Source organism: Schistocerca cancellata, chromosome 2, assembly GCF_023864275.1.
Source record: "Schistocerca cancellata isolate TAMUIC-IGC-003103 chromosome 2, iqSchCanc2.1, whole genome shotgun sequence".
NCBI classification, from domain to species: Eukaryota; Metazoa; Arthropoda; class Insecta; order Orthoptera; family Acrididae; genus Schistocerca; species Schistocerca cancellata.
Genome location: NC_064627.1, coordinates 1,081,849,746 through 1,081,874,882, shown reverse-complemented (window position 1 = coordinate 1,081,874,882; position 25,137 = coordinate 1,081,849,746). Strand labels below are relative to the sequence as shown.

Here is a 25,137-nt window from a genome sequence, read left to right as displayed (position 1 = left end):
TCAGTGTACGGGAGACGTACGTGGCTATACGTTCGAGGTCATCGACAGGGGCTGCTTCTTCCCGATAGATGTGTTGGTAATGGTCGACGAATGCAGAGACAATGTCCGCTTGACGCGTCACTCTTCGGTCTTCGCGGGTAATTAATTCCCGTACCAAAACGCGTCGTCGGTGCTTTCGTTCATTCACGACGTGGTGCATGGAAGGAATCTCGTGCAGTATCGTATCGTGACATCTGGCGCGCACCATGGTTCCCTGAAGATGTTTCCGAGCTAAAGCCACTAGTTTAGCTTTTATCCTTTTGCGTTCGATCCAGACGTCCTGCCCTGGCGGACCATCGTCCAGGTCGCGCAGCGCTGCAAAATAAAAGTCGGTCGTACGGCGGCGCCATTCTGCCATCTCCCTGCTATATGAGATGAACGTACGGCGAAGCGCCGGTTTAGCACAAGTCAGCCACCAATCAAGCTTCGTCGCATACCTTCCAACCCTTCGCTCGCACATCGTCCATGTCTCAAGGATCCGGTGACGGCATTCAGGATCATGTAGATGTTGAATGTTCAATTTCCACGGGGCCTTACTGTTCCACACCTCTCTACGGGGAAGAAGCACCGTACAGATGTAAGCGCTGTGATCGGAAAATGCCAATGGCCAGCGTTCCGCGTCCTGGACATCATTTGCATGAGTGCGTGAGATATAAATGCGATCTAATCTGCTCGCCGAATGACTTGTCACATAGGTGTATCTCGGTGCATCTCCATGTCGTAATTCCCACGTGTCACTAAGTACAAGGTCGTTGACAACGATTCGCAACTCTTGGCTGATGTTTGCTTGCGGCCATTGGTCTTTCTGGCTGAGAACACAGTTGAAATCTCCACCAATTATTACACATTCATAACGTCCATGGAAAAGTGGGGCAATGTCTTCTGCATAAAATCGCGCCCTTTCCCGCCGCCGATTGTTTCCCGACGGTGCATAAAGATTGGTGATGCGTGTCCCAAACGTCGTGAAAGCCATTCCCCTGGCCGACGGAAGATAACACACGTTTTCCACTGGGAAGCCATCTCGCACGTAAACTGCCACCCCACTCCCATTGTGATCTCCATGTGACGAATAGGATTGGTAACCTGCGATGTATGGGAGTGCAGCTATGTGGACTTCCTGCAGCAAAGAAATATCCACATCAGATGCCCAAATCGTTTCCTTCAGTAGGTGTATTTTGGCCGGTGAACGCACGTCATTTGTATTTAATGTCGCAATACGGTTCGCATGGCGTTGAATCCCACTCTGTCGATGCGCAACAACATCTCCCTGCATCGGCGCTGGGGGCTGAGTTAGAAGACGTTCTCTCGCCCCTCTCCCTTCACCTTCAGCAATTATTAGGCCGTCTTCGTGAGTGCCGGCTGCCTCTGTATGACGTCCGGCGCCTCCTCAATATCGTCATACCACATCTTTGCAGGCAGTGATTTATTCGTGTCCATTGCCACAGCTTCTGCGTCTGGAGAGCCAACTGGTTGTGATTCCTCTTCAGCATCACCACGTCCCGGTACCGTCAATGTGACAGACCGCTGCGGGTCTGATCGAACAGTTTCCATTGCCTCATCCTGTTTCGTAGAAGCTGTTGTGTCGTCTTGGTCCACAGGCACATCGTCGTCGGGGCAAGGGGAGTCATCCCTAGGAGATGTCGTGCGTCGCCGCCGTTTCCTCCTTTTCGGGGAACGTTGTTTGCGTGATCTTCCTTCCGTGTCCTCAGATTGTAGGGAATCACGGCTGCCCGACAGAAAAGCATCCGTAGGAACAGGAATTGTTTCGAGTCCCATCGTTGTACTTGGCGGGAGTTCGGTCGAAACTGATGTTGTCGTCACAGAGTGCGTTCCAGACGGAACAGCGTCCGTAGTGGCTGGAACTGCTTCGTGTACTATCGTTGTGCTTGGTGGGAGCTCGGTCTCATCTGATGTTGTCGCCGTAGATTGTATGCTCGATGGAGCAGCATCCTCTGTCATCCCGACGTCTGCTACAATGTTTCGGAGAGTGCCATCTTGCTCTTCCACCAGGGCTGTGTCTTTTCGGTCATCAGCGGACGCAGTGAAGGCTTTGGCATAGGTGATCGGTAGTACTGTCATCGCCGGCGACGGCTCCCGCACATCTGAAGGCAGTTGCGTAATCCGCCGTTGCATACAGTTCGACCTGAGGTGTAACTCCTGGCCACAGCCAGAACATGTACGTGGTTGACCATCGTAAATCACCACCGCCCGACAACCACCAATTGTCAGATAGGACGGTACATGCTTCTGAAGATCAATAGTGATCTGTCGCACTCCGTTAAGAACTGGGTACGTGGCGAATTGTGTCTGGCGTTCTGCTGTGTGACCATGTACCGTGCCGTATGGCTTAAAAGCCTCGATAACTTCGTCAGCCGGGAGCTCAAATGGCAGCTCAAAAACACGTATTGTCCGTACACCCAGACCAGCATGTTCTACAGTTACCGTGCCGACATTCCCGTCACTATGGCAAAATCGGAGACCTGCTTTTGTCGCCTGTAGAATTCTCTCACACGCTGCGTCATTTACCATATTAACATACACCGTGGGACTAACGATGGACAGATGAATTCCGACAATATCGTTTGGCGGTATCTTGACGTCCTCTCGAATGAATCGTTCCACTGCTAAAGCCTTTGGTCGTTCGTAGTCTTTGCAGAAATTGAATCGTAATGTAGTTTTCCTGTACTTGTTCGCCATGATCGTTGTTACTAGCCCGCGCGCAGACTAAGTCCACAAGTAAATAAAACTCGCACACGCCGCACGGGCGGAAGTCTCGGACCTCCGCTTCGCACGGCCGCTAGCGCCGAACTTACCATCTGAGCTACCGAAGCACGACTCACGCCCGGTACTCACAGCTTTACTTCTGCCAGTACCTCATCTTCTACCTTCCAAACTTTACAGAAGCTCTCCTGCGAACCTTGCAGAACTAGCACTCCTGAAAAAAGGATATTGCGGAGACATGGCTTAGCCACAGCCTGGGGGATGTTTCCAGAATGAGATTTTCACTCTGCAGCGGAGTGTGCGCTGATATGAAACTTCTTGGCAGATTAAAACTGTGTGCCCGACCGAGACTCGAACTCGGGACCTTTGCCTTTCGCGGGCAAGTGCTCTACCATCTGAGCTACCGAAGCACGACTCACGTCCGGTACTCACAGCTTTACTTCTGCCAGTACCTCGTCTTCTACCTTCCAAACTTTACAGAAGCTCTCCTGTGAACCTTGCAGAACTAGCACTCCTGAAAAAAGGATATTGCGGAGACATGGCTTAGCCACAGCCTGGGGGATGTTTCCAGAATCAGATTTTCACTCTGCAGCGGAGTGTGCGCTGATATGAAACTTCTTGGCAGATTAAAACTGTGTGCCCGATCGAGACTCAAACTCGGAACCTTTGCCTTTCGCGGGCAAGTGCTCTACCATCTGAGCTACCGAAGCACGACTCACGCCCGGTACTCACAGCTTTACTTCTGCCAGTACCTCGTCTCCTACCTTCCAAACTTTACAGAAGCTCTCCTGCGAACCTTGCAGAACTAGCACTCCTGAAAGAAAGGATATTGCGGAGACATGGATTAGCCACAGCCTAGGGGATGTTTCCAGAATGAGATTTTCACTCTGCAGCGGAGTGTGCGCTGATATGAAACTTCCTGGCAAATTAAAACTGTGTGCCCGACCAAGACTCGAACTCGGGACCTTTGCCTTTCGCGGGCAAGTGACCAGACAGAACTGGAAATTTTCTTCACTATACTACACCACAAATCAAAAGAACTTGGAATTAAATCAGAAACAAGGCAAATAGCAATGCGCCTTCTGCCTTAACTACGACGTTTGCCGACATGCAGTCGGTCCCTGGTAGCTGTATGAAAACTAAATAAAACACCGTTATTTCTGTTGCCATTAATAGGAGATGGATATCATAGAAATACTTTAAGTAATAAGCAGGCACTACTGCATTTGAGAGCACAATAACTTGTTTAATTACCGTAGTCAGCATTGCTAACAATAGGCTCCGTACAATTTTAATTTTCTATCTTTCTGGCTGTCTTCTTAAATAAAGTCCTTTAACGTCTTCGATATTTCATCTTAGATGCTCACATAAATTCTTACATAGCACTGAACAATAGTAATATTTTCTAATAAATAATTAGTGACTGCGGACCACACCATATACGCGTCCGCCGTCCTTAAAAAAAATATCACGACTGAGTTAACAAAAGAGGGTTACAATTCTTCAGCTGTCAAAAAAATAAGAAAAACAAAATATCTCTATTGATACAATTTATGAAGAATTCGTATTCCGCGCCGTGGCGCGTACGGTATTCTTCGAAATATCAGGTGGTCGCTGCTCAGCGACGATCTAAGAAATTTTTACATAAATTGTATGGCTTTTATGAGCCTGCATGGTTAGATTACCGAATGCAGGTATATTTAAGCTATCGAAACAGATACTAATATTACAGGTACCTGCGAAACACCTTATTAAGAAAATTCCAGAACAAAAGAAAAATCATTTTGTCCAAATTTGCTTCGTGGCCACGCTGTCACAGAACGAACACGTTGTTTATCGGCGGACTCGGGTTGTGCCGCAATGAAATACTCAACCGTAGAGCCTGGAGAACATCGCCGCCCCACCGCAAAGGTGCATCGGGACAGAGCAGCTGGGCCTCCCCTGGAAAAATTTTGGCGAGAAGTATGTTTTAACGGTCGAGACTCCCCACGTTGGAAGTAAAAACAGCGGAGGCTCGATATCCATCCTCATCTGCTGTAGTCTCTCGTCTGTCTGGTTGGAGTTGATCGTCTACCAAGATCGGTGTCTAAGACTACCGCCAACTTACCTTAGAGTATGTTCTAGCCTCCATCACCTTCCAGTCACACTTGCTGCTTAGTCGTGGTAGAAATCGAGCAGGGCCCCAGAAGATGTATTCGGGGTCGTGATCACTCGCGCCAGCGTATATGCGGTGCATTTTTTTTTTTCTCAGAGTGATGCTACGCGTCTTTTCTTCATTAACGCGAGGGGATGGCACCAACTTGTTCATCCATAATTTCCGTTCTTCTTTATATAAATTCTCTTTCCTGTGGAGAACATACTACAAGTATTACCTGGAAAAATCCGGGGTTGTGGACTGCTGGCTTTGCCACAATGAAAAGCCTGCTTCAAATTTATTTTGTCTAATTGAGGTAGTATACCGAAATTAGTTGCATTTTTGGCTTTCTGATGCTTGTCTGGTACTTCTTTCCTCTCCCTACTTTGTCATACACCTTCCCCGTTCCTACACCTCCTACAGATTCCAGTATATCCGATGCTGCCACTGTCTGGGAGACAGGAAGATCGTTCCCAGGAAGCAAATATTTACCTGAAGATAGAGGGAGGAGGAGACGTTAGAGCAAGTGATCATATTGTCACCTTCACTTATATTGCACCAGTGGGATTCAGCCATTACTTTTAATATCCTTGTTAATTGATCGTAGTGAGTCGATTGTACTTTCCCTTCATTTATAAAATGCAACACAAGTTACAAGACTGGAAGGCGAGTGTTCATACGTACAGGTTACAGGTTTGCAAGATTAGCTTTACATCGCGCATGGCCTCGTATGTCAACTACTTAAATGTCAGCAACAGACTGTTTCATTTAGGTGGACTTGAATCACTCAGCAAGATCTATCACAATAAATTTTTATACCTTTCTCAAATTAAATTTCATAGAAATTTCCCCCCCCCCCCCCCCCCCCCTCCATGAACCATGGACCTTGCCGTTGGTGGGGAGGCTTGCGTGCCTCAGTGACACAGATGGCCGTACTGTAGGTGCAACCACAACGGAGGGGTATCTGTTGAGAGGCCAGACAAACGTGTGGTTCCTGAAGAGGGGCAGCAGCCTTTTCAGTAGTTGCAGGGGCAGCAGTCTGGATGATTAACTGATCTGGCCTTGTAACACTAACCAAAACGGCCTTACTGTGCTGGTACTGCGAACGGCTGAAAGCAAGGGGAAACTACAGCCGTAATTTTTCCCGAGGGCATGCAGCTTTACTGTATGGTTAAATGATGATGGCGTAATCTTGGGTAAAATATTCAGGAGGTAAATTAGTCACCCCTTCGGATCTCCGGGGGGGAGGGGGGGGACTACTCGGGAGGACGTCATTATCAGGAGAAAGAAAACTACGGATCGGAGCGTGGAATGTCAGATCCCTTAAACGGGCAGGCAGCTTAGAAAATTTAAAAAGGGAAATGGATAGATGGATAGGTTAAAGTTAGATATAGTGGGAATTAGTGAAGTTCGGTGGCAGGAGGAATAAGACTTTTGGTCAGGTGTATACAGGGTTATAAATACAAAATCAAATAGGGGTAATGCAGGAGTAGGTTTAACAATGAATAAAAAATAGGAGTGCGGCTAAGCTACTACAAACAGCATAGTGAACTCATTATTGTGGTCAAGATAGACACGAAGCCCATGCCTACTACAGTAGTACAAGTTTATATGCCAACTAGCTCTGCAGATGATAAAGAAATTGATGAAATGTATGATGAGATAAAAGAAATTATTCAGGTAGTGAAGGGAGATGCAAATTTAATAGTCATGTGTGACTGGAATTCGACAGTAGGAAAAGGAAGAGAAGGAAACGTAGTACGTGAATATGGATTGAGGCTAAGAAATGAAAGAGGAAGCTGCCTGATAGAATTTTGCACAGAGCATAACTTAATCATAACTAACACTTGGTTCAAGAATCATAAAAGAAGGTTGTATACATGGAAGAACCCTGGAGGTACTAGAAGGTTTCAGATAGATTATATAATGGTAAGGCAGAGATTTAGGAACCAGATTTTAAATTGTAAGACATTTCCAGGGGCACATGTGGACTCTGACCACAATCTATTGGTTATGAACTGTAGATTAAAACTGAAGAAACTGCAAAAAGGTGGAAATTTAAGGAGGTGGGACCTGGATGAATTGAATGAACCAGAGGTTGTAGAGTGTTTCAGGAACAGCATTAGGACACGATTGACAAGAATGGGGGAAAGAAATGCATTAGAAGAAAAATGGGTAGCTTTGAGAGATGAAATAGTGAAAGCAGCGGTGGATCAAGTAGGTAAAAAGACGAGGGCTAATAGAAATCCGTGGGTAACAAAAGAAATATTGAATTTAATTGATGAAAGGAGAAAATACAAAAATGCAGTAAATGAAGCAGGCAAAAAGGAATACAAACGATTCAAAAATGAGATCGACAGGAAGTGCAAAATGGCTAAGCATGGATGACTAGAGGACAAATGTAAGGATGCTTTTCTCACTAGGGGTAAGATAGATACTGCCTACAGGAAAATTAAAGAGACCTATGGAGAAAAGAGAGCCACTTGTATGAATATCAAGAGCTCAGATGGAAACTCAGTTCTAAGCAAAGAAGGGAAAGCAGAAAGGTGGAAGGAATATATCGAGGGTCTATACAAGGGCGATGTACTTGAGGACAATATTATGGATACTGAATAGAATGTAGATTAGGAAATGAGACTCTTAAAGTAGTGAAGGAGTTTTGCTATTTGGGGAGCAAAATAACTGATTATGGTCGAAGTAGAGAGGATATAAAATGTAGACTGTCAATGGCAAGGAAAGCGTTTCTGAAGAAGAAATTTTTGTTAACGTCGAGTATAGACTTAAGTGTCAGGAAGTCGTTTTTGAAAGTATTTGTATGGAGTGTAGCCATGTATGGAAGTGAAAAGTGGACAATAAATAGTTTGGACAAGAAGAGAATAGAAGCTTTCGAAATGTGGTGCTACAGAAGAATGCTGAAGATTAGATGGGTCGATCACATAACTAATGTGGAGGCATTGATTAGAATTGGGGAGAAGAGGAGTTTGTGGCACAACTTGACTAGAAGAAGAGACTGGTTGGTAGGACGTGTTGTGAGGCATCAAGGGAGCACCAATATAGTACTGGAGGGCAGCGTGGAGGGTAAAAATTGTAGAGAGAGACCAAGAGATGAATACACTAAGCAGATTCAGAAGGATGTAGGCTGCAGTAGGTACTGGGGGATGAAGAAGCTTGCACAGGATAGAGTAGCATGGAGAGCTGCATCAAACCAGTCTCAGGACTGAAGACCACAACAACAACAACAACAAACATTTTGACCTTTGAGTTTCTTAATGTTAGCGTAATCCGTGTGTGGTTTTATTTGGCTTTCTTATATCTCCGTTTTCTTAACTTCTACTTCAGTTTCACTTCACAAGTGGCTATACTGAAGCGACGATAGACTACTGCATACAGGGTGTTCGGAGATTCCCGCTACACAATTATAGAAATTGTTGAGAGTGGTGAATAGATATTATCTTGAATGGGAACCCATATCCCGGAAAGTACCGCTTACGTGCTAAAGCATTTGAGAACAGGTTGGTAACGTGACCACTTTGATTGTTTAGGCGTAACGCAGTACATCAGTTGCTCGTGTACTAGCTAGCTGACGTGTTCTCTTCAACATGATGCAATACGGCTTCTTCCAATTTGAGTGTGTTGCATCTCCTTGGAACCTGCTGAGGTTCCCTTTCTCGTTACTTACCTGTGGTGAAAAGGATATGCGATGGAGATGGACGCTGTGGAGAACTATCTTGATAAAGGCGACGAGCAACTCTTCGCCGTTCAGAAGAGTCATGTTGATGTATTCTGCAAAGGTGAACTCAGTCATGTCACTCTAACACTCACAGATATGTGAATGAGGCTCGAACCAGGTCAGAGAGGTAGTATGGATGTCAAGTGACATCAGCCAATACGACATAACTGCTCCTCACTATCACTACCCTGTTGAATATCTACCCGGAAAGTATGTTTTCAAACTGTTGTACCACGAAAAAGATATGTTTCCAGACATTCGTTCCTATGCAAAATATTATGAACTCACTCTACTTACGTGTCCTAGTAGCTCGTAATGGGAATTTCTGAACAATCTGTATAGAGTATTACTACTCACAGAGTGAACGAAATAATATCGCAATAAATATGAATTACACTTTTTATGGAATACGACGATTCATATACATAGGATGCATATAATACTGTATCAACAGCGCTTGAGAAATAAAGATGTGACTATTTGTGAGATAGTTTACTGAAGAGTATAAACAGTGTTGTACTTTCCGTATGTTTTATCAGGACTATGAGTAATTAACCACTGCGAGAAGAGCTACACAAGGAGTTCAATACCAGCAAAATAGTTATCAACGACCATAAACAAAGTTAAGCTATTTGAGGGAAAAGGATTTCGTCTTAATGGAATTTACCTAAACCACCTTCACTTGCTGACCCCCATTGTATTGTTTACTCCAGTTTCAAAAAACACGTTTTAAAGTATGACTGACATCAAATATTCTATAAGCAAGATATGGAAAATTATACAATGTGACAATTAAGCCATAGAACAGGTGGATGGCTGTATGTAGGGCAGCTGAGGACAATACAGACAAAGTAAACAGCAGAGTGAACATGGCCGTGCAATGCATTTCGTAAAATGAATAGGCTCTATGTAAACAGGTTGTGTGTGAAACAGAAAGTGTAAGTCAATGAGCATTAACTACTTTTGATTTTGGTGGAGAAATACAAAATTCAAAATCTTATGGTTGTTCAGCTGCAAATAAAGAGAAGAAAGTTGGCAGTTATTAGGAGAGACAGTAAAATAAGTAAATGGATCAGAAACAGAAGATGTAATAATGACAGCAATTACAATGAAATTGAGTGCCACATGCAGTCACGTACACTGAAAAGCCAAAGAAACTGATACACCTGCCTACTATCGTAAAGGACCCCCATAAGCTCGCAGAAGTGCCGCAACACGACGTGGCATGGTCTCGACTAATGTCTGAAGTAGTGCTGGAGGGAATTAACACCATGAATCCTGCAGGGCTGTCCATAAATGCTTAAGGGTATCCCTAAGGGATGGAGATCTCTTCTGAATAGCACGATGCGTGGTATCCCAGATACGCTCAATAATGTTGATGTATGAGGAGTTTGGGGCCAGCGGCAGTGTTTGAACTCAGAATAGTGTTCCTGGAGTCACTCTGTAGAAATTATGGACGTGTGGGAAGTCGCGTTGTCCTACTGGAATTACCCAAGTCCATCTCAACGGAAATGGGAATCGGCCTCGAAAACAGATGTACGACTGAGAGTATCCTCAAAGCAAACTATCCTTATAATTCTTTCAAGGCTCCAATTAATTCTTCAAACCTTCCATTTGCTTTTAAGTTAGTGAGCTTATGGAACAGGATAGTGTTTATCTGAATACATCCGTTCTATGAAAAGAATTTCTTTTTAAGTGTATCCCCAACAAATCAGAAAGTAGTTGTTTGGAATCTCTTATCGTGTGCACCTGGGTAGTCAAGGAAACTTAAAATGCGGGGTCTATAATTGATTCAGGGTGTTGTAGTCTTCGTTCCTGCGTCTCTCTTCCTTCATTAATTCAACAATACCGAGTTTTATACGGAAAAATCTTTCCAGGAATGTCACTTGACGTAAGGAACATACTTTTCGGTAATCTATAATGTCTCCATATTCTTCCATAAACTGCATCGAAAACATTTGCAACTGACAGTGGAATAATGCGTCCAATGTCGTAAATTGTCCTATTCGTGTCACCAATTCCTTCTCGTGCTGCATTCCTGAAAATTTAGCTTCAAGTGCTCCTTGATTTACTGAACGATTAATCCCGTCAGTCAACTGTTGTAACTTTTTGCTATTTCATTGTCAACTATATGTTTGAATTCTTTCTGCTTGATATTGCAATGTCGTTTCATAGGAAATTTGCAGTACCCGTTTCTAAGGTGACTGAGTAATAGTTACTGAGAGATCTCATTCCTCTCATCTGTCTTTCCCACTCATTTTTAAAGGTTTCTGACGATAGAACGCTGGACTGCCCCCTTTTGCGGAAACATCCACTGGACCTGTGAACGTTCTTCACACAACGAGCAAATTGCGAATGGTAAATAGCGCTGGTACCAGGATTCGGCCGAGCTGAAGAGAGTTGTGCCGACCGAAAAATGCCACACCGCAGTACCGTATTCCGTTCATCATAAGCATAAACCGCATGTATACATTATACTATGTATTCTTCCGCCTTTCCTGGAACTTCTTTGGATATCGTTTCAAGAGGAGCGGAAGGTAAACTGTCCCCCGTACAGTCAATTACGATAATCAGGACACGTTTTATGATGTGCGTTACGCATACATCGACTCAGCTATAATACGGGCAACAGTTTCACTAGCACATTTAACTTGGACAGCACTGGCCAGGCAAGCGACCAAACTAACCTGCAGTGATGTGAGCAGTTGCAGTAAAGACGTCAAAAGATGCGAGCAGAGAACAGCTCTGAATGTGATTTAATTTTTAAACGGAAGTAAGTAATATGTGGTAAAACTCAGGCGATGTGTTTCTTAGGTGTCGGGACGGACAACATAACATGCTCTCGATCTTAGCTAACGGTATTGTAATTAAATACAAGAGTGATAAAAAATCCTGAATTTAACAAGGGTAATTTTTTTTTTGCGTTGTCTATGTGTGGTGTAAAACCGCACTACTGGGATTTCACCATGTAGTTAAATATTGAAACCACTGAATAGATTACAGTCGTCCGGTAAATTCGGAACTCCTTCCATATCGGACTCCTACGTTGATAACGAGGCGTTCAGCAATAGAATCCCAAACCACCAAAAAATCGACGTTTCCTATTATTTTGTGAGGTGCTGTTCTGTATTTCGCCATCGTTCGGCAGTGACGTGTCACAAAGCTTCGTGCATTAGGTCCAGTAAGTTTGGCAGCTTAAATGTTTTGCTATTTCTCGCGACAAATCCCTTAACTTGTTTGCAGATCAATTTTGTTGGGTTCAGATTGCAGTGTTACGGTGACAGCAGTAAAAATGCATCATTTGTACAGTGTGTCCTCCGTGTTTCTACGGCGCGTATCACCCTGGCTCGTGTAAGACTAAATCTGTCCTACAAGACAATGGGATAATGCAAACAAAATGTATTAGATTTTTTATTTTCCTCCAAAAAATTTAATTGTGTAATGTATTCTTAACTTCAACAATCTTTCATAAAATATTGACAATTAAGAATGTGCATTTCCAATGAAAACCAAAATTTCGCGTGCGCTGGTAATTAGGAACTAGAATGGTTCAAATGGCTCTGAGCACTATGGGAGTTAACTTCTGAGGTCACCAATCCCCTAGAACTTAGAAATACCTAAACCTAACTAACCTAAGGACATCACACACGTCCATGCCCGAGGCAGGATTCGAACCTGCGACCGTAGCGGTCACGCGGTTCCGGACTGAAGCGCCCGGAACCGCCCGGCGACACTGGCCGGCCCAGGAACTAGAAGACGAGAGCTTTTCTTGAAAAGGAATGGTTAACTGTGAGTTTATTACCATGGATGTGATGAATTACATATTTAAACGACTTAGGTATTCAAACCAAACAAAAAAAATTGTAGGTTACAAGACGATTTGAACTACTACTTTCCAGTAAACGCAAATGTCGATCTAGGACGCTGCCAATTACACCTCGCATTCCTTATGAATTTGGTATCTTATTTTTAGTACATAATGTTTCTCGGAAACGTCAAAGCAGATTTAGTTGTGTCATCTTGTGAGAAACATTAACAACAACTTTTTCTCGCCACTAACGATGTCTCGCACGCGTGTTTCACTACGAAGCGGGAAGCAGTGTCATCCGTTTTGACGGTACGTGATAACAGCGAGACAATCAGAGCACAAGTAGCGTCTACAGAGACTGTAACTACACGATTTTAGGAATGAAAATTACATAGTGGAAGTATGATTAAGAATACACCAGAATGTCTTGAAGTTTCATTTAAAGCGACAGAGTACTAAGATATCTAATCATAAGTTGGACCAACTTCCAAGAGCGGAACAACACCAGTGTATGAGAGCTACGGCAGCTGACCAGTCATCGCGTTTGTGTTTGTTTACACCAGGTTTATTCTTATGATGAACGAAGTGTAAATGAGATATCGCGCTTTACCGAATACTTCCGGGAAGGAACGAGCAAAACCAAGACACTCCTAACCTTGGCTCAAACGCTGCCAAGGTTTGGTGTGCAGTGGCCGGCCTTGATTGAAATCTTCCAGCCGGCCGGTGTGGCTGAGCGGTTCTATGCGCTTCAGTCTGGAACCGCGCGACCGCTACGGTCGTAGATTCGAATCCTGCCTCGGGCAGGGATGTGTGTGATGTCCTTAGGTTAGTTAGGTTTAAGTAGTTCTAAGTTCTAGGGGAGTGATGACCTCAGATGTTAAATCCCATGGTGCTCACAGCCATTAAAACCATTTGAAATTTTCCTGTGACTACTACTTATTTCGATATACACAGTCGTTATCGAATTTAAGTTGTTTATTTTTTTTTAGAAGACCAGTTTCGATCTTCTAAGAGATCATCCTCAGGTCTTACATTCTGTGAAGAGGAATAAAACATAATGCTTCAGCTACAACCGAAACGGACGGTAAAGAAGCGCAGCTGATATGCCCTGCAAGACCGTAGGAACCGTCGGTATGGAACAGGTCCACCTGTATCTTCGTTGTCTTTACGTGCAATGCATGTTGGCGCCAGTAGAATGGTTCGGCAGTCAGCTTCAAATGCCGGTTCTCTAAATTTTCTCAATATTGTTTCTCGGAAAGAACGTCGCCTTCCGTCCAAGGATTCGCATTTGAATTGCCGATTCATCTCCATAACACTTAAGTATCGTCGGAACCTACCGGTAACAAATCTAGTATTCCGCCTCTGAACTGCTTCTATGAGTTCTTTTGATCTGACGTGACACGGATCCCAAATACTCGAGCAGTACTCAAGAATAGGTCGCAGCGTCCTACATGTAGTCTCCTTCACAGGTGAACCACTCTTTTCTAAAATTCTCTCGATAACCCGAAGTCGACGATTCGCCTTCCCTACCACAGTTCTCACATGCTCGTTCCAGCTCCTATCGGTTTGCAACGTAACGGTTAGATGTTTAACCGACATGACCATGGCAAGTAGGGCACTAATAACACTGTATCCGAACATTACAGGTTTGTTCTTCATATTCGTCCATATGAACTTACATTTTTCCATATTTAGAGCTAGCTGTCATTAATCACATCAACTAGAAATTTTATCTAGGTCGTCTTTTATTTTCTTGTAGTCGCTCAACATCGACACCTAACCGTACACCACTGCAAACAACCGCAGACTGCTGCCCATCCCGTGCGTCAAATCATTTATGTAAAATGGTTCAAATGGCTCTGAGCACTATGGGACTCAACATCTTAGGTCATAAGTCCCCTAGAACTTAGAACTACTTAAAAATAACTAACCTAAGAACATTACACACATCCATGCCCGAGGCAGGATTCGAACCTGCGACCGTAGCAGTCCCGCGGCTCCGGACTGCAGCGCCAGAACCGCTAGACCACCGCGGCCGGCAATCATTTATGTATAGAGAGAACAACATCTGTCCAATCACACTTCCCAGGGGCACTCCTGACGATACCCTTGTCTCGGACGAACATTCGCCGTCGAGGACAACATACTGGGTTGTATTACTTAAGTCGGCCTCGAACCACTCACATATCTTTGAACGTATTCCATATTCTCGTTGACTTCGTTAATAGCCTGCAATGGGGCACAGTATCGAATGCTTTCCGGAAATATACAGGGTGCTACAAAAAGGTACGGCCAAACTTTCAGGAAACATTCCTCACGTACATGTGTCCGGAAACGCTTACTTTCCATGTTAGAGCTCATTTTATTACTTCTCTTCAAATCACATTAATCATGCAATGGAGACACTCAGCAACAGAACGTACCAGCGTGACTTCAAACACTTTGTTACAGGAATGTTCAAAATGTCCTCCGTTAGCGAGGATACATGCATCCACCCTCCGTCGCATGGAATCCCTGATGCGCTGATGCAGCCCTGGAGAATGGCGTATTGTATCACAGCCGTCCACAATACGAGCACGAAAAGTCTCTACATTTGGTACTGGGGTTGCGTAGACAAGAGCTTTCAAATTCCCCCATAAATGAAAGTAAAGAGGGTTGAGGTCAGGAGAGCGTGGAGGCCATGGAAATGTTCTGCCTCTACCAATCCATCGGTCACCGAATCTGTTGTTGAGAAGCGTACGAACACTTCGACTGAAATGTGCAGGAGCTCCATCGTGCATGAACCACATGTTGTGTCGTACTTGTAAAGGTACATGTTCTAGCAGCACAGGTAGAGTATCCCGTATAAAATCATGGCGGTGAATCGAGGAAGTACAGTACATAATGACGAAACTAAAATGAGCTCTAACATGGAAATTAAGCGTTTCCGGACACATGTCCACATAACATCTTTTCTTTATTTGTATGTGAGAAATGTTTCCTGAAAGTTTGGGCGTACCTTTTTGTAACACCCTGTAGAAATATGGGATCTGCCTGTTACACTTCGACCATAGTTCTCAGTATATCACTTGACAAAAGGGCGAGCTGAGTTTCGCACGAGCGTTTCTTTCTAAAACCACGATGTACTGAAATGAGTAACAATATCATAAAGAGCTCTGTATGTCATGGAATAAAGTTCCAAAGAATTACAAATGATTATTCTCCGCGTAATTTGTGACATGTTTTGCGCAATACTTGCGATATCGGTGCTTATTGCTGTCGTGTGTTCTCAGTGTCTCATATGATTTAAGATTTTTGTTACCGAAATTGACCTGTTTCCAGCTAATACGACGGCTGAACATGTATGTTGCTTGGCATGTATCGGGACGCTCAAATTAGTGTAAAAAGCGTAATTACAAGTGATGCAGGGTCAGAGCAGATAAGAACTTCCACTTACCCGTTTGTTCCGTATGGGTCTTTCGCGCACTCACAGCTTGGTATGCATTTGTCTTCTCGCTCATCCCCAGTTTCTGCGCCAAGTTGTAACATTGTACCTCTATAGTAGCACATCATCTTGTCTGCCGAAAGAAGTGAACCTAGGAAAATAGTAACTTTCTGTAAATATTAAGCCTCACACAATAACAAATGACATTTTTGGACACAGTTAGGGGATCTTGGGCACAACGAGACAGCGTGGCACGAAAGGTTTGTGCGGTTTCATAAAATGGGATTCCCGTAACCTATTTGAATGAGATGTTGTTACGTCTCTCAATGGTAGCGAATGTGACAGCGATTTCAACTTGGAGTAAATTGTTCCCATCACAATTTCAGTTGCGTTTTTATAACTTATGGCGCATTTAAATGCAAGATAAAGATAAACCGTTAATTTTTAACTGTACGCACGTAAATGGGTTGTAATCTTAAAGTACTCCACATTCACTGTACGTTAGTTATGCATCATGTTTAAATGCGTCAGTTACTATGCTCCTTAAAGGTTGTTAACTGAAATGTGCTTTTGGAGTGAAACGGGACAGGCAGCATGGGATAGAGTGGAGTTCTACGCAATGATTTCTTGGTGCAAGTAGTTTCCAAACTACCTATCTCTTTTTTCCCTTGCTTTTTCAGATGGTGTGAACTTACATTAGAAATTATGATTGACACCAGTCGTATAATAGGTCAATTGAAATGGGAGTTCGAGCTCAATTATCTTCTGAAACAGGGCTTTTAGAAGAACAAGTTTAACATTTCCAAATCAACGTTGGAGGTGCTGTCGTAGAGCTAAGACTAATACCAACTACAAAGTTGACGTTTTAGTGCAACGATGAAACATCTCATTGTCTGATACCTACCGATCAACTAGCAGAAAAAATTGGCTTACCACAGAGACTTTACAAAGGAACTTGTGTAGCTTGGCAGACTGAGTTATAGCACTTACTACTAGGCATACTATGTTGTCTGTTCGCAAACTAGAAAATACATCTACATCTACATCTACATCCATACTCCGCAAGCCACCTGACGGTGTGTGGCGGAGGGTACCTTGAGTACCTCTATCGGTTCTCCCTTCTATTCCAGTCTCGTATTGTTCGTGGAAAGAAGGATTGTCGGTATGCCTCTGTGTGGGCTCTTATCTCTCTGATTTTATCCTCATGGTCTCTTCACGAGATATACGTAGGAGGGAGCAATATACTGCTTGACTCTTCGGTGAAGGTATGTTCTCGAAACTTTGACAAAAGCCCGTACCGAGCTACTGAGCGTCTCTCCTGCAAAGTCTTCCACTGGAGTTTATCTATCATCTCCGTAACGCTTTCGCGATTACTAAATGATCCTGTAACGAAGCGCGCTGCTCTCCGTTGGATCTTCCCTATATCTTCTATCAACCCTATCTGGTACGGATCCCACACTGCTGAGCAGTATTCAAGCAGTGGGAGAACAAGCGTACTGTAACCTACGTCCTTTGTTTTCGGATTGCATTTCCTTAGGATTCTTCCAATGAATCTCAGTCTGGCATCTGCTTTACCGACGATCAACATTATATGATCATTCAAAAAAAATGGTTCAAATGGCTCTGAGCACTATGGGACTTAACATCTATGGTCATCAGTCCCCTAGAACTTAGAACTACTTAAACCTAACTAACCTAAGGACAGCACACAACACCCAGCCATCACGAGGCAGGGAAAATCCCTGACCCCGCCGGGAATCGAACCCGGGAACCCGGGCGTGGGAAGCGAGAACGCTACCGCACGACCACGAGATGCGGGCTACGATCATTCCATTTTAAATCACTTCTAATGCGTACTCCCAGATAATTTATGGTATTAACTGCTTCCAGTTGCTGACCTGCTATTTTGTAGCTAAATGATAAAGGATCTATCTTTCTGTGTATTCGCAGCACATGGGGAACATGGGGAACATTCGCAGCATATGGGGAACGAGAGATGGAATGCAACAACATACGAGTAAAAGTAGCAGTAATCACTAAAAATAATTCTGCATTTTTCAAGATGACATTACAGTGTTTTCTTATTGTTGACGATATTTTTGAAGATTCCATATTTCTTAGTCTAAACTGATCACTAAAGAATTTTATCTAAGTTTCAAGATTATATTCTTAATAATTTAAAGATATATGCAGTGGTTTCACAACAAAATTGCCTTTTCTCTTTCTGCTTCGCGAGCAGGGCAGAATGGGAATTAAGCAAGCATTTCATTGAAAAAAATGTCAGACGTACATAACATACAGTTGAAGTCCTTTTCATGTAAGGTATGGAAGGTTATACTACAAGCAGATTTTTTTTATACCTTTAAGAAGCATTTTACAAAAAATATTAAACGTAAAGTATCCCATATCCGAATGTAGTCTTCCTTGTCGAATCTAGATGATGAAATCTTCTCAGGTTGTCAGCCGAGTGAAGAAAATATTTCAACAAGTTTCCCCCTTGTCATCTTCAGGTGAAGTGTCGGGTTCGTGTCGTGTCTGGGTCTTTATAGCCGCAGGACCGTCAGCTCCTCTGCCTTCTCTGCGTGGACAGAACCAATCGCGCGCCTGCGGAAGAGGTGTCGTGGCCCGTGCCAGGGGGCGGGGCAGTTGCGGCCGGTGGTGGTGGGAGCTCCCTGCATGCTGGCGGGTCCGGGCGTCGCGTTCTGATGAGGCCCGTCCATCCCATCCGCTGCCTTCACCGGTTTTGCACTGGAACATTCTTGTTGCATTTTTGTTACCGCTGCTTCCCATGCTGTGCTAAGTTAGAAAGTGTTACCACAGTTGAACCGGCCGGTATGGCCGAGCGGTTCAAGGCGCTTCAGTCTGGAACCGCGCTGCTGCTACGGTCACAGGTTCGAATCCTGCCTCGGGCATGGATGTGTGTGATGTCCTTAGGTTAGTTAGGTTTAAGTAGTTCTAAGTTCTAGGGGACTGATGACCTCAGATGTTAAGTCCCATAGTGCTCAGAGCCATTTTGTTACCACAGTTGACAAGGTCATCATGGACTCGTATCTCCACAGCCTTAAAGATCGAATCCCACAACCTGTTCGCCCTGCACAGCAGCTGTGTTTTTTCAAAATCAAATATATGGTTTTCGTAGGACTGTGTTCTGACGCTGCAGATTTTTCCATTTGGTTCAAATGGTTCAAATTGCTCTGAGCGCTATGGGACTTAACTTCTAAGGTCATCAGTCCCCTAGAACTTAGAACTCCTTAAACCTAACTAACCTAAGGACATCACACACATCAATTCCCGAGGCAGGATTGGAACGTGCGACCATAGCGGTCACTCGGTTCCAGACTGTAGCGCCTAGAACCGCTCGGCCAATCCGGCTGGCTCTCCATTTGGCCTAGACGATGTGAAAACGGCAGAAGTAGTGGATGGATGGGTCGGTCCCCACCAGGATGGGACACCCGGACGCCTCAGCATGCAGAGAGCCCCCTCCACCACTGACCATGTGACCATGCCCCCCCCCCCCCACACACACACACATACACTCACGGGCCGCGAAACCTCTTCTGGGGGCGCGCCGCTATTGGCGCTGTCGACGCAGACGAGACAGAGGAACCAGCGGTCCAGCGGCTATAAAGAACAGGACAGCACACGAGCCTGACCCTTCACCTGAAAATTAAAATAGGTAAGTTGTAGAAACATTACCACATAAACAGTCTTGACTCGGCTGATGACCCGAGAAGACTTCATCACTAACCGTCCCATTTCCCTACCAGTTCCCTACATTTTTCAAACAGAAACTTTTTCTGTTTTCGTGAAATGGATGCTCCTCCAGCTGATTTGGTTAGGATTTTGTGTGAATTTTCTTCCAGCAACCACACTGTGTAAAGAATTCTCATTAGTGCACACTCTGTAGATCTGCCGCCTATTTGGAAGGGCTTTCTTTTTTCCTGGACAATGGCATCTTTATTCACGAAGTGTATAGCTTGTGTCTTCAGTGTATCTGGCTTTAGAGGTGACTCTGAGGAGCGTGTGTACGGTTTTAGTAACGTGTTTATGTCGGCGGTGGTAAGGAAAGAAGGAAAGGACAATGTCGGTGCTGGCAAATCGGCTACACCTTTCGAATGCCAGCAGTATGTCCACAATGCTTAACGTCTCTATCTGAGTGCTGGATCACAGTCGAAAGTGTCACTCGCCATCAGTCCATGACACACTACAAGGAGGGATTGAATTTCGTCAAGGGCTGGCAACTTTTCGCTGCCAGCGAAATACGAGGACTCAAAATTTATTCCACCAACTAGGATTCGAACCATTTCCTCCAAGCTAAAAGGCAGGACACAGTCGTGAACCTATAATCTGTTCTTACTGTCTTACATTTTCATATAGACATAAATAGTGACAGTTGATAATCACAGAATAAGCAACAACATATGAGTTTCGCGGCCCTAATTACGATTCTCGTATATAATTTTGCATTTCTGTAACAGTAATGTTGCCATTTTTTACGATAGCCAAGACTGTTATTACCTTTTTCCATTTGTAAATAGAAATCCGAAATCCGATACACACCAAAGAGGAAAAGTGAACTGGGATAGCTGTTGAAAAAAACGTCCTGAAATCCCAAATAGACTGTCTGACAAAAGAACTGAAATACCCAGAAGGGGAAGAGGAAGCGAAATTACACTTCACGTATTGAAATAAAATGTACCGTTACATCACTGATTGCAAAATGATGTCAAATTCACCAAGATTTTGCTGATGAGCCCACTTAACTGAATACATCCCATCTCGCCTGGATACATGCACTGATTAGTTTAGGAAGGATGTCGGAAAGCCCGTCTATCTTCTCCTGAGGCACGCTTCATCACAAATGTTGTAATTGGTCCTTGACATCCTGGATACTGGCGCTGGGACACAGGTGACGTCCAAGCTGGTCCCATGCATGCTCTGTTTGGAAGTCATCTGGGGTTTTAGATGTCCACTGGAGCAGCTCAGCGACATGCAGAATGTTCACAGAGACAGGCACCATGAATGGAGCGTCATCCTGTTGAAAAGCGGCGCCACAATACTGTCGCAGTATAGGTAAGAACATGAGAACACTGGATGCTAGTGAGGTATTATTATGCCAATGGAGTTCCCTCAATCTCCATCATGCGTGGCGTGAAATCATAGCTGATTTTTCCCCACACCATGGCGACTCTCTGAAACACTGGAAGAATGGAACGTTTCCCCAGGTCGCCACCAATTCGCCAACGATCTGGGGAAGTGGTGAATCGTGATTCATCGCTAAACACAATGCGACGCCAATCCTAAAGCAGCCGTTCGTCCTATGAACTGTAGCCTACACAATGGACGGCAGTTCTCTAGTCCGGAAGGTGCTAGTCTCGAGCCAATGATATGGTATGACACGGAATGTTCTAGGGAGTCCTTGACTTCTTGTTGGATGACAGATATAGGCGTGCCTGGTGCACAACAACACGATCCTCCCTGGTGGTGGTCAGACATGGTAGGCCAGAACTTTGACAACGAGGATGCCTGCCCTCAGTATACCATGCAGGCCAACATCGGGCCGCTCTCACGTGCGAATAATCCATAAAACCGGGTATTGCGTGATTGGATCAGTTGGCCAAATGGAAACCGAAAATGAGGCCCCTTTCAAATTGCGTCAGGTGCTGATAGTGCTGTCTCACGTGAGTACTCAATGTCACCGTGCCCTTCCCAATGATCACTCAATATCTGACGTTGATCGAGCCACTTATGTGCTTTACTAGGACTGGTAACAAAACCAAGCACGAATAACACTAATTCACTCAGGTGACCATTCCAGCCGCCGATGTTGTACACGTGCACGAAGCTACATTGGTATTCGACCACGTTGTCGTGCAGTTCACTTTCTTGTCAAGACAGATAAAATAATTAGGTAATATACCGCTCGTAGCCTGACTAGCGTGTTGAAATGTGTTTGAGCTCACTTACTATTACCATAATGCGAGTGGCAACGACATCAGAGTTTTATCACTTTACGTTTGTTAATTTAACTCGGTTTAAAAAAAAAATGTGTCAGGACATTGCTACTCCATGCGGCTTGAAGTGTGTGGTGTTGTTGAATGTAGGGAAGTTGCAGCACCCAAAAACTGTTCCGAAATGCAGAATAAACTGTGGAATATCGATGCTTGCTGCGGGCACAGCCTAAATAAATGTGACGTAGTGACGTATGTAAATGGGAAGTAAGGCTCATTGCTTGAATTCATCATTGACGGTCAGTAACTGAGAACTGTCACAGCTATTAAATGAGTCACTTTCCGTACAGAGCATTCTCTAGAAGTGGTTGTAGGAAAGGCAGATAACACACTGGCCTTCGTTGGAATTCTGTGCACGCACGAAGGGATCAACACGTAACACTGTCTTTAGAAAAGCCCTTAGGTATTGCTCCTATCTCTAAGTAAGATTAAGAGAAGACATCCAAATTACAGCCGAGATTTCTTTCACGTGATTCTTTAGAAAGCGCGAGAGCCTTAAGGAGATGGTCACTCAACTCCTGTGGCAGACGTTAAAAGAGAAGTGTTGTGCATCATGACGAGATTTAATGTTGGAAGTTCCGAGAGCGTATGGTTCGAGTAGAGTCAAGCCACATCTTACTTCAAACAAATATCGCGAAAATGTCGCGACTGGACAGTGGGGGAATTTTAGCTCATATGGAGGCTTAAGGACAGAGGGGAAAACAAAGAACAGTTTCGGTAGGATTTCTGGACGCGGTCTTTGTGATACTTACTGCGCACAACTGAAGACTAGAGAACAGTTTGTTCTGCTTTTCAAGAATATGACATATTCCTGGCTCACGCTGTAAGTATCTTCATTAATGGCTGAAGCCTTCACTTCCAGTGCGATACTTACTACAGTTGAAGCTCGTAGGGCAGCACTCGCTGGGGTCATCACTGCGTACGCAGCCCAACTCCTCGTGGTACCGTATGGCTCTAAAGTTGGGGCACTCCTCTACTCTACATTTCGTAGCCGTGGCATCTGTAACAGTAAAGATACGTACATTAATCTGAAACAGTGGTTGCTTTCCCCACTGAACGCCAACAAGGAAGTCAAATGTAGGTTGCGTAACAGTACATGCCACCATGTTGCTCTTAAAATTATTCCCAGGACCTGTTTAGCATGAAGCTTTACCTCTAAATAATATTCAGTGTTTCGTGTTTCGTAAAATAATTAAATTAGAAATTACTGAAGACTAGAAAACAGTTAGTTCTGCTTTTCAAGAAAACAATCACAGTGGTATTTTTAGAACTGTTCTAACGGTGCTTGCTTGGTGGTATAGCACTCAATAAGTCCCATCGGCAACCGGTCGAAGTAATGGAAAATCAAGGGACCACCGCTGCAGCAAGGATATATTTGATACCTGGGTGAATGTGTTTTGTTGATTTATGTCGTTAATGTCAGTCGTAACAGAGTACACTCGCTCGAAGTGCAGCCCATACTTTGTTTGGTGGTGACTGTATTGTTGAGGGGAATCTCGGTTTGGCTACGTCAAACACAACGCGACACCAGAAGATTGTCATCTGGCCGGAAATGTTCGTACTGCTCTCATGTGAATATTTCAGCCACGGACTCGTACGTAATATGTTGTACTCAGAATACTGATAACGTCACATCGCCCGTACAGTAATTCGTAGCTTGACCTCGCGGCTTCCAGGTTCATCGTGGCTGTGCTCTGGGGACCGCGAAGCGTTCACACTTTGCAGGCACTACGATTAGTGTTTCATCCCGTCTCAGTGAGCCTGGAGACAAAATCATCAGAAACGTTTCTAGTACGCTGGTACGAGATCTCAGGCAAAAATAGGTATACTACACCATATGCGGTGTTTCATTTTGTTCTTGTAATAAAAGATGTATGTTTAAATCTTATTTATAATTTTCGATATTATTGGTTTTCTAACAGCAATGCCCCTCAGGTAAAACTTAAATTGTTACCTGATGAAGTATCAAAGCTTCCGAAGCGGGGCATAACGTATAAGTAGTGGGCTTTGACGATTAGCTACGGAATGTTTACCTCTCGTAGTTTACCCACACAACAGCGGAAACCCCCTGCGCTTTGTTGATGTGTAAAGTAACAGTACAATTTGCTACGAAATCTCTGACTCAGTTCTTTCCTTCTTAGTATTTTTTGAAGTGGTATTCACGAAATAATTAGGTGATCATCAGTATAGCTCGCCCGAAGTGGTGTGAGCAAATGAAAGAAAACGGTCTTTGCGAAATTTAAGAATAATAAAAATTCTGAGTTAAAAACGAACGCTAATGTGCCAGTTTGAACAGAGCTTTTAAGGTTTCATTAAAGCAGTTCATTTGTCTTCTCTAGTCCTTTGTAGAGACATAGTGCATATATGCAATAAATTCCGGTCTCGCAGTAAACAATTTAGCGTCTCTGTCGAGACAGACAGCGCATTGTTCCAATGATTCGACCCACATTCGAAAACGGTGGAGATCGAGTTACTGATCACTCATCTCAGTGGGGTCCCAGATAGTACCAGACGAGCGCTGGTATAGTTCCTTCAGTGTGGACACACAGTTGATTTTTATCCCTCGTTCTCGTTCATTGATTTCGTCCCTAATGATCGCCATATTAACACGGTGTGCTTCTGACACAACTGGATACGATACCACACTGCCGCACTCGGATGTTACTTTAAAAGTGTGCCACTCATCTTGACGTGACATGCTTGTTTTAGCTGTTTGTGATTGAGAAATATGCAAGCTCCTTAGGAAGAACTTCACGAGATGGTTTCACTCCTTTTTGTGTGTACTTGATGGCACAGAACTCTTTAATGATAATATTTGTTGAGCTTCTCTTTAGTTTGTTTCTAGCGTACATCTGACCACAATTAGAAGTCAACACCTGTGGAGTAATCGACCACTGCAGCGTCTGACATTTCACGGTTTATCCTTTTTTACCGGGAGTAATTCCAGCTTTGTTTACAAGGTCTTCATGCTATGAAAGCCATCTCCCATTTACCTGTCGGGTTACGTGACGTTCTTGCAGCTCTTGTATTAGCTTTTCTTATACACACCGTCCATCCATGTGCAGTCTTATTGTGTCAATATCTTTATGTCACAAACCGTTGGATCAGCTAACTGAAAATCTCTCAATCACCTATTCAGGAAATTCTCTAGAAAGTTTTCAAGAAGAGAAAAATGTGTGCAAAGTTTTCCCCTCACACTTTGTCTCCGGAAGAAAACCAGCGGCGCGTGGACTCCTGCCGCAACTGGATTCAAATGTAAAACGCTGGCAG

At 44.1% G+C, this 25,137-nt stretch overlaps 1 protein-coding gene across 1 annotated transcript in view; it reads right to left on the bottom strand.

The window, feature by feature from the left end:
• LOC126149744 (kielin/chordin-like protein) overlaps nt 1-25,137 on the bottom strand; it is a 98,060-nt gene that overhangs the window by 55,543 nt on the left and 17,380 nt on the right. Inside the window, exons 2-3 of the mRNA XM_049915831.1 lie at nt 22,742-22,867; nt 15,869-16,007 (exon numbers count right to left, since the gene is read on the bottom strand). Of these exons, the coding sequence (XP_049771788.1) occupies nt 15,869-16,007; nt 22,742-22,867 (265 nt within the window). The remainder of the gene's footprint in view (nt 1-15,868; nt 16,008-22,741; nt 22,868-25,137) is intronic.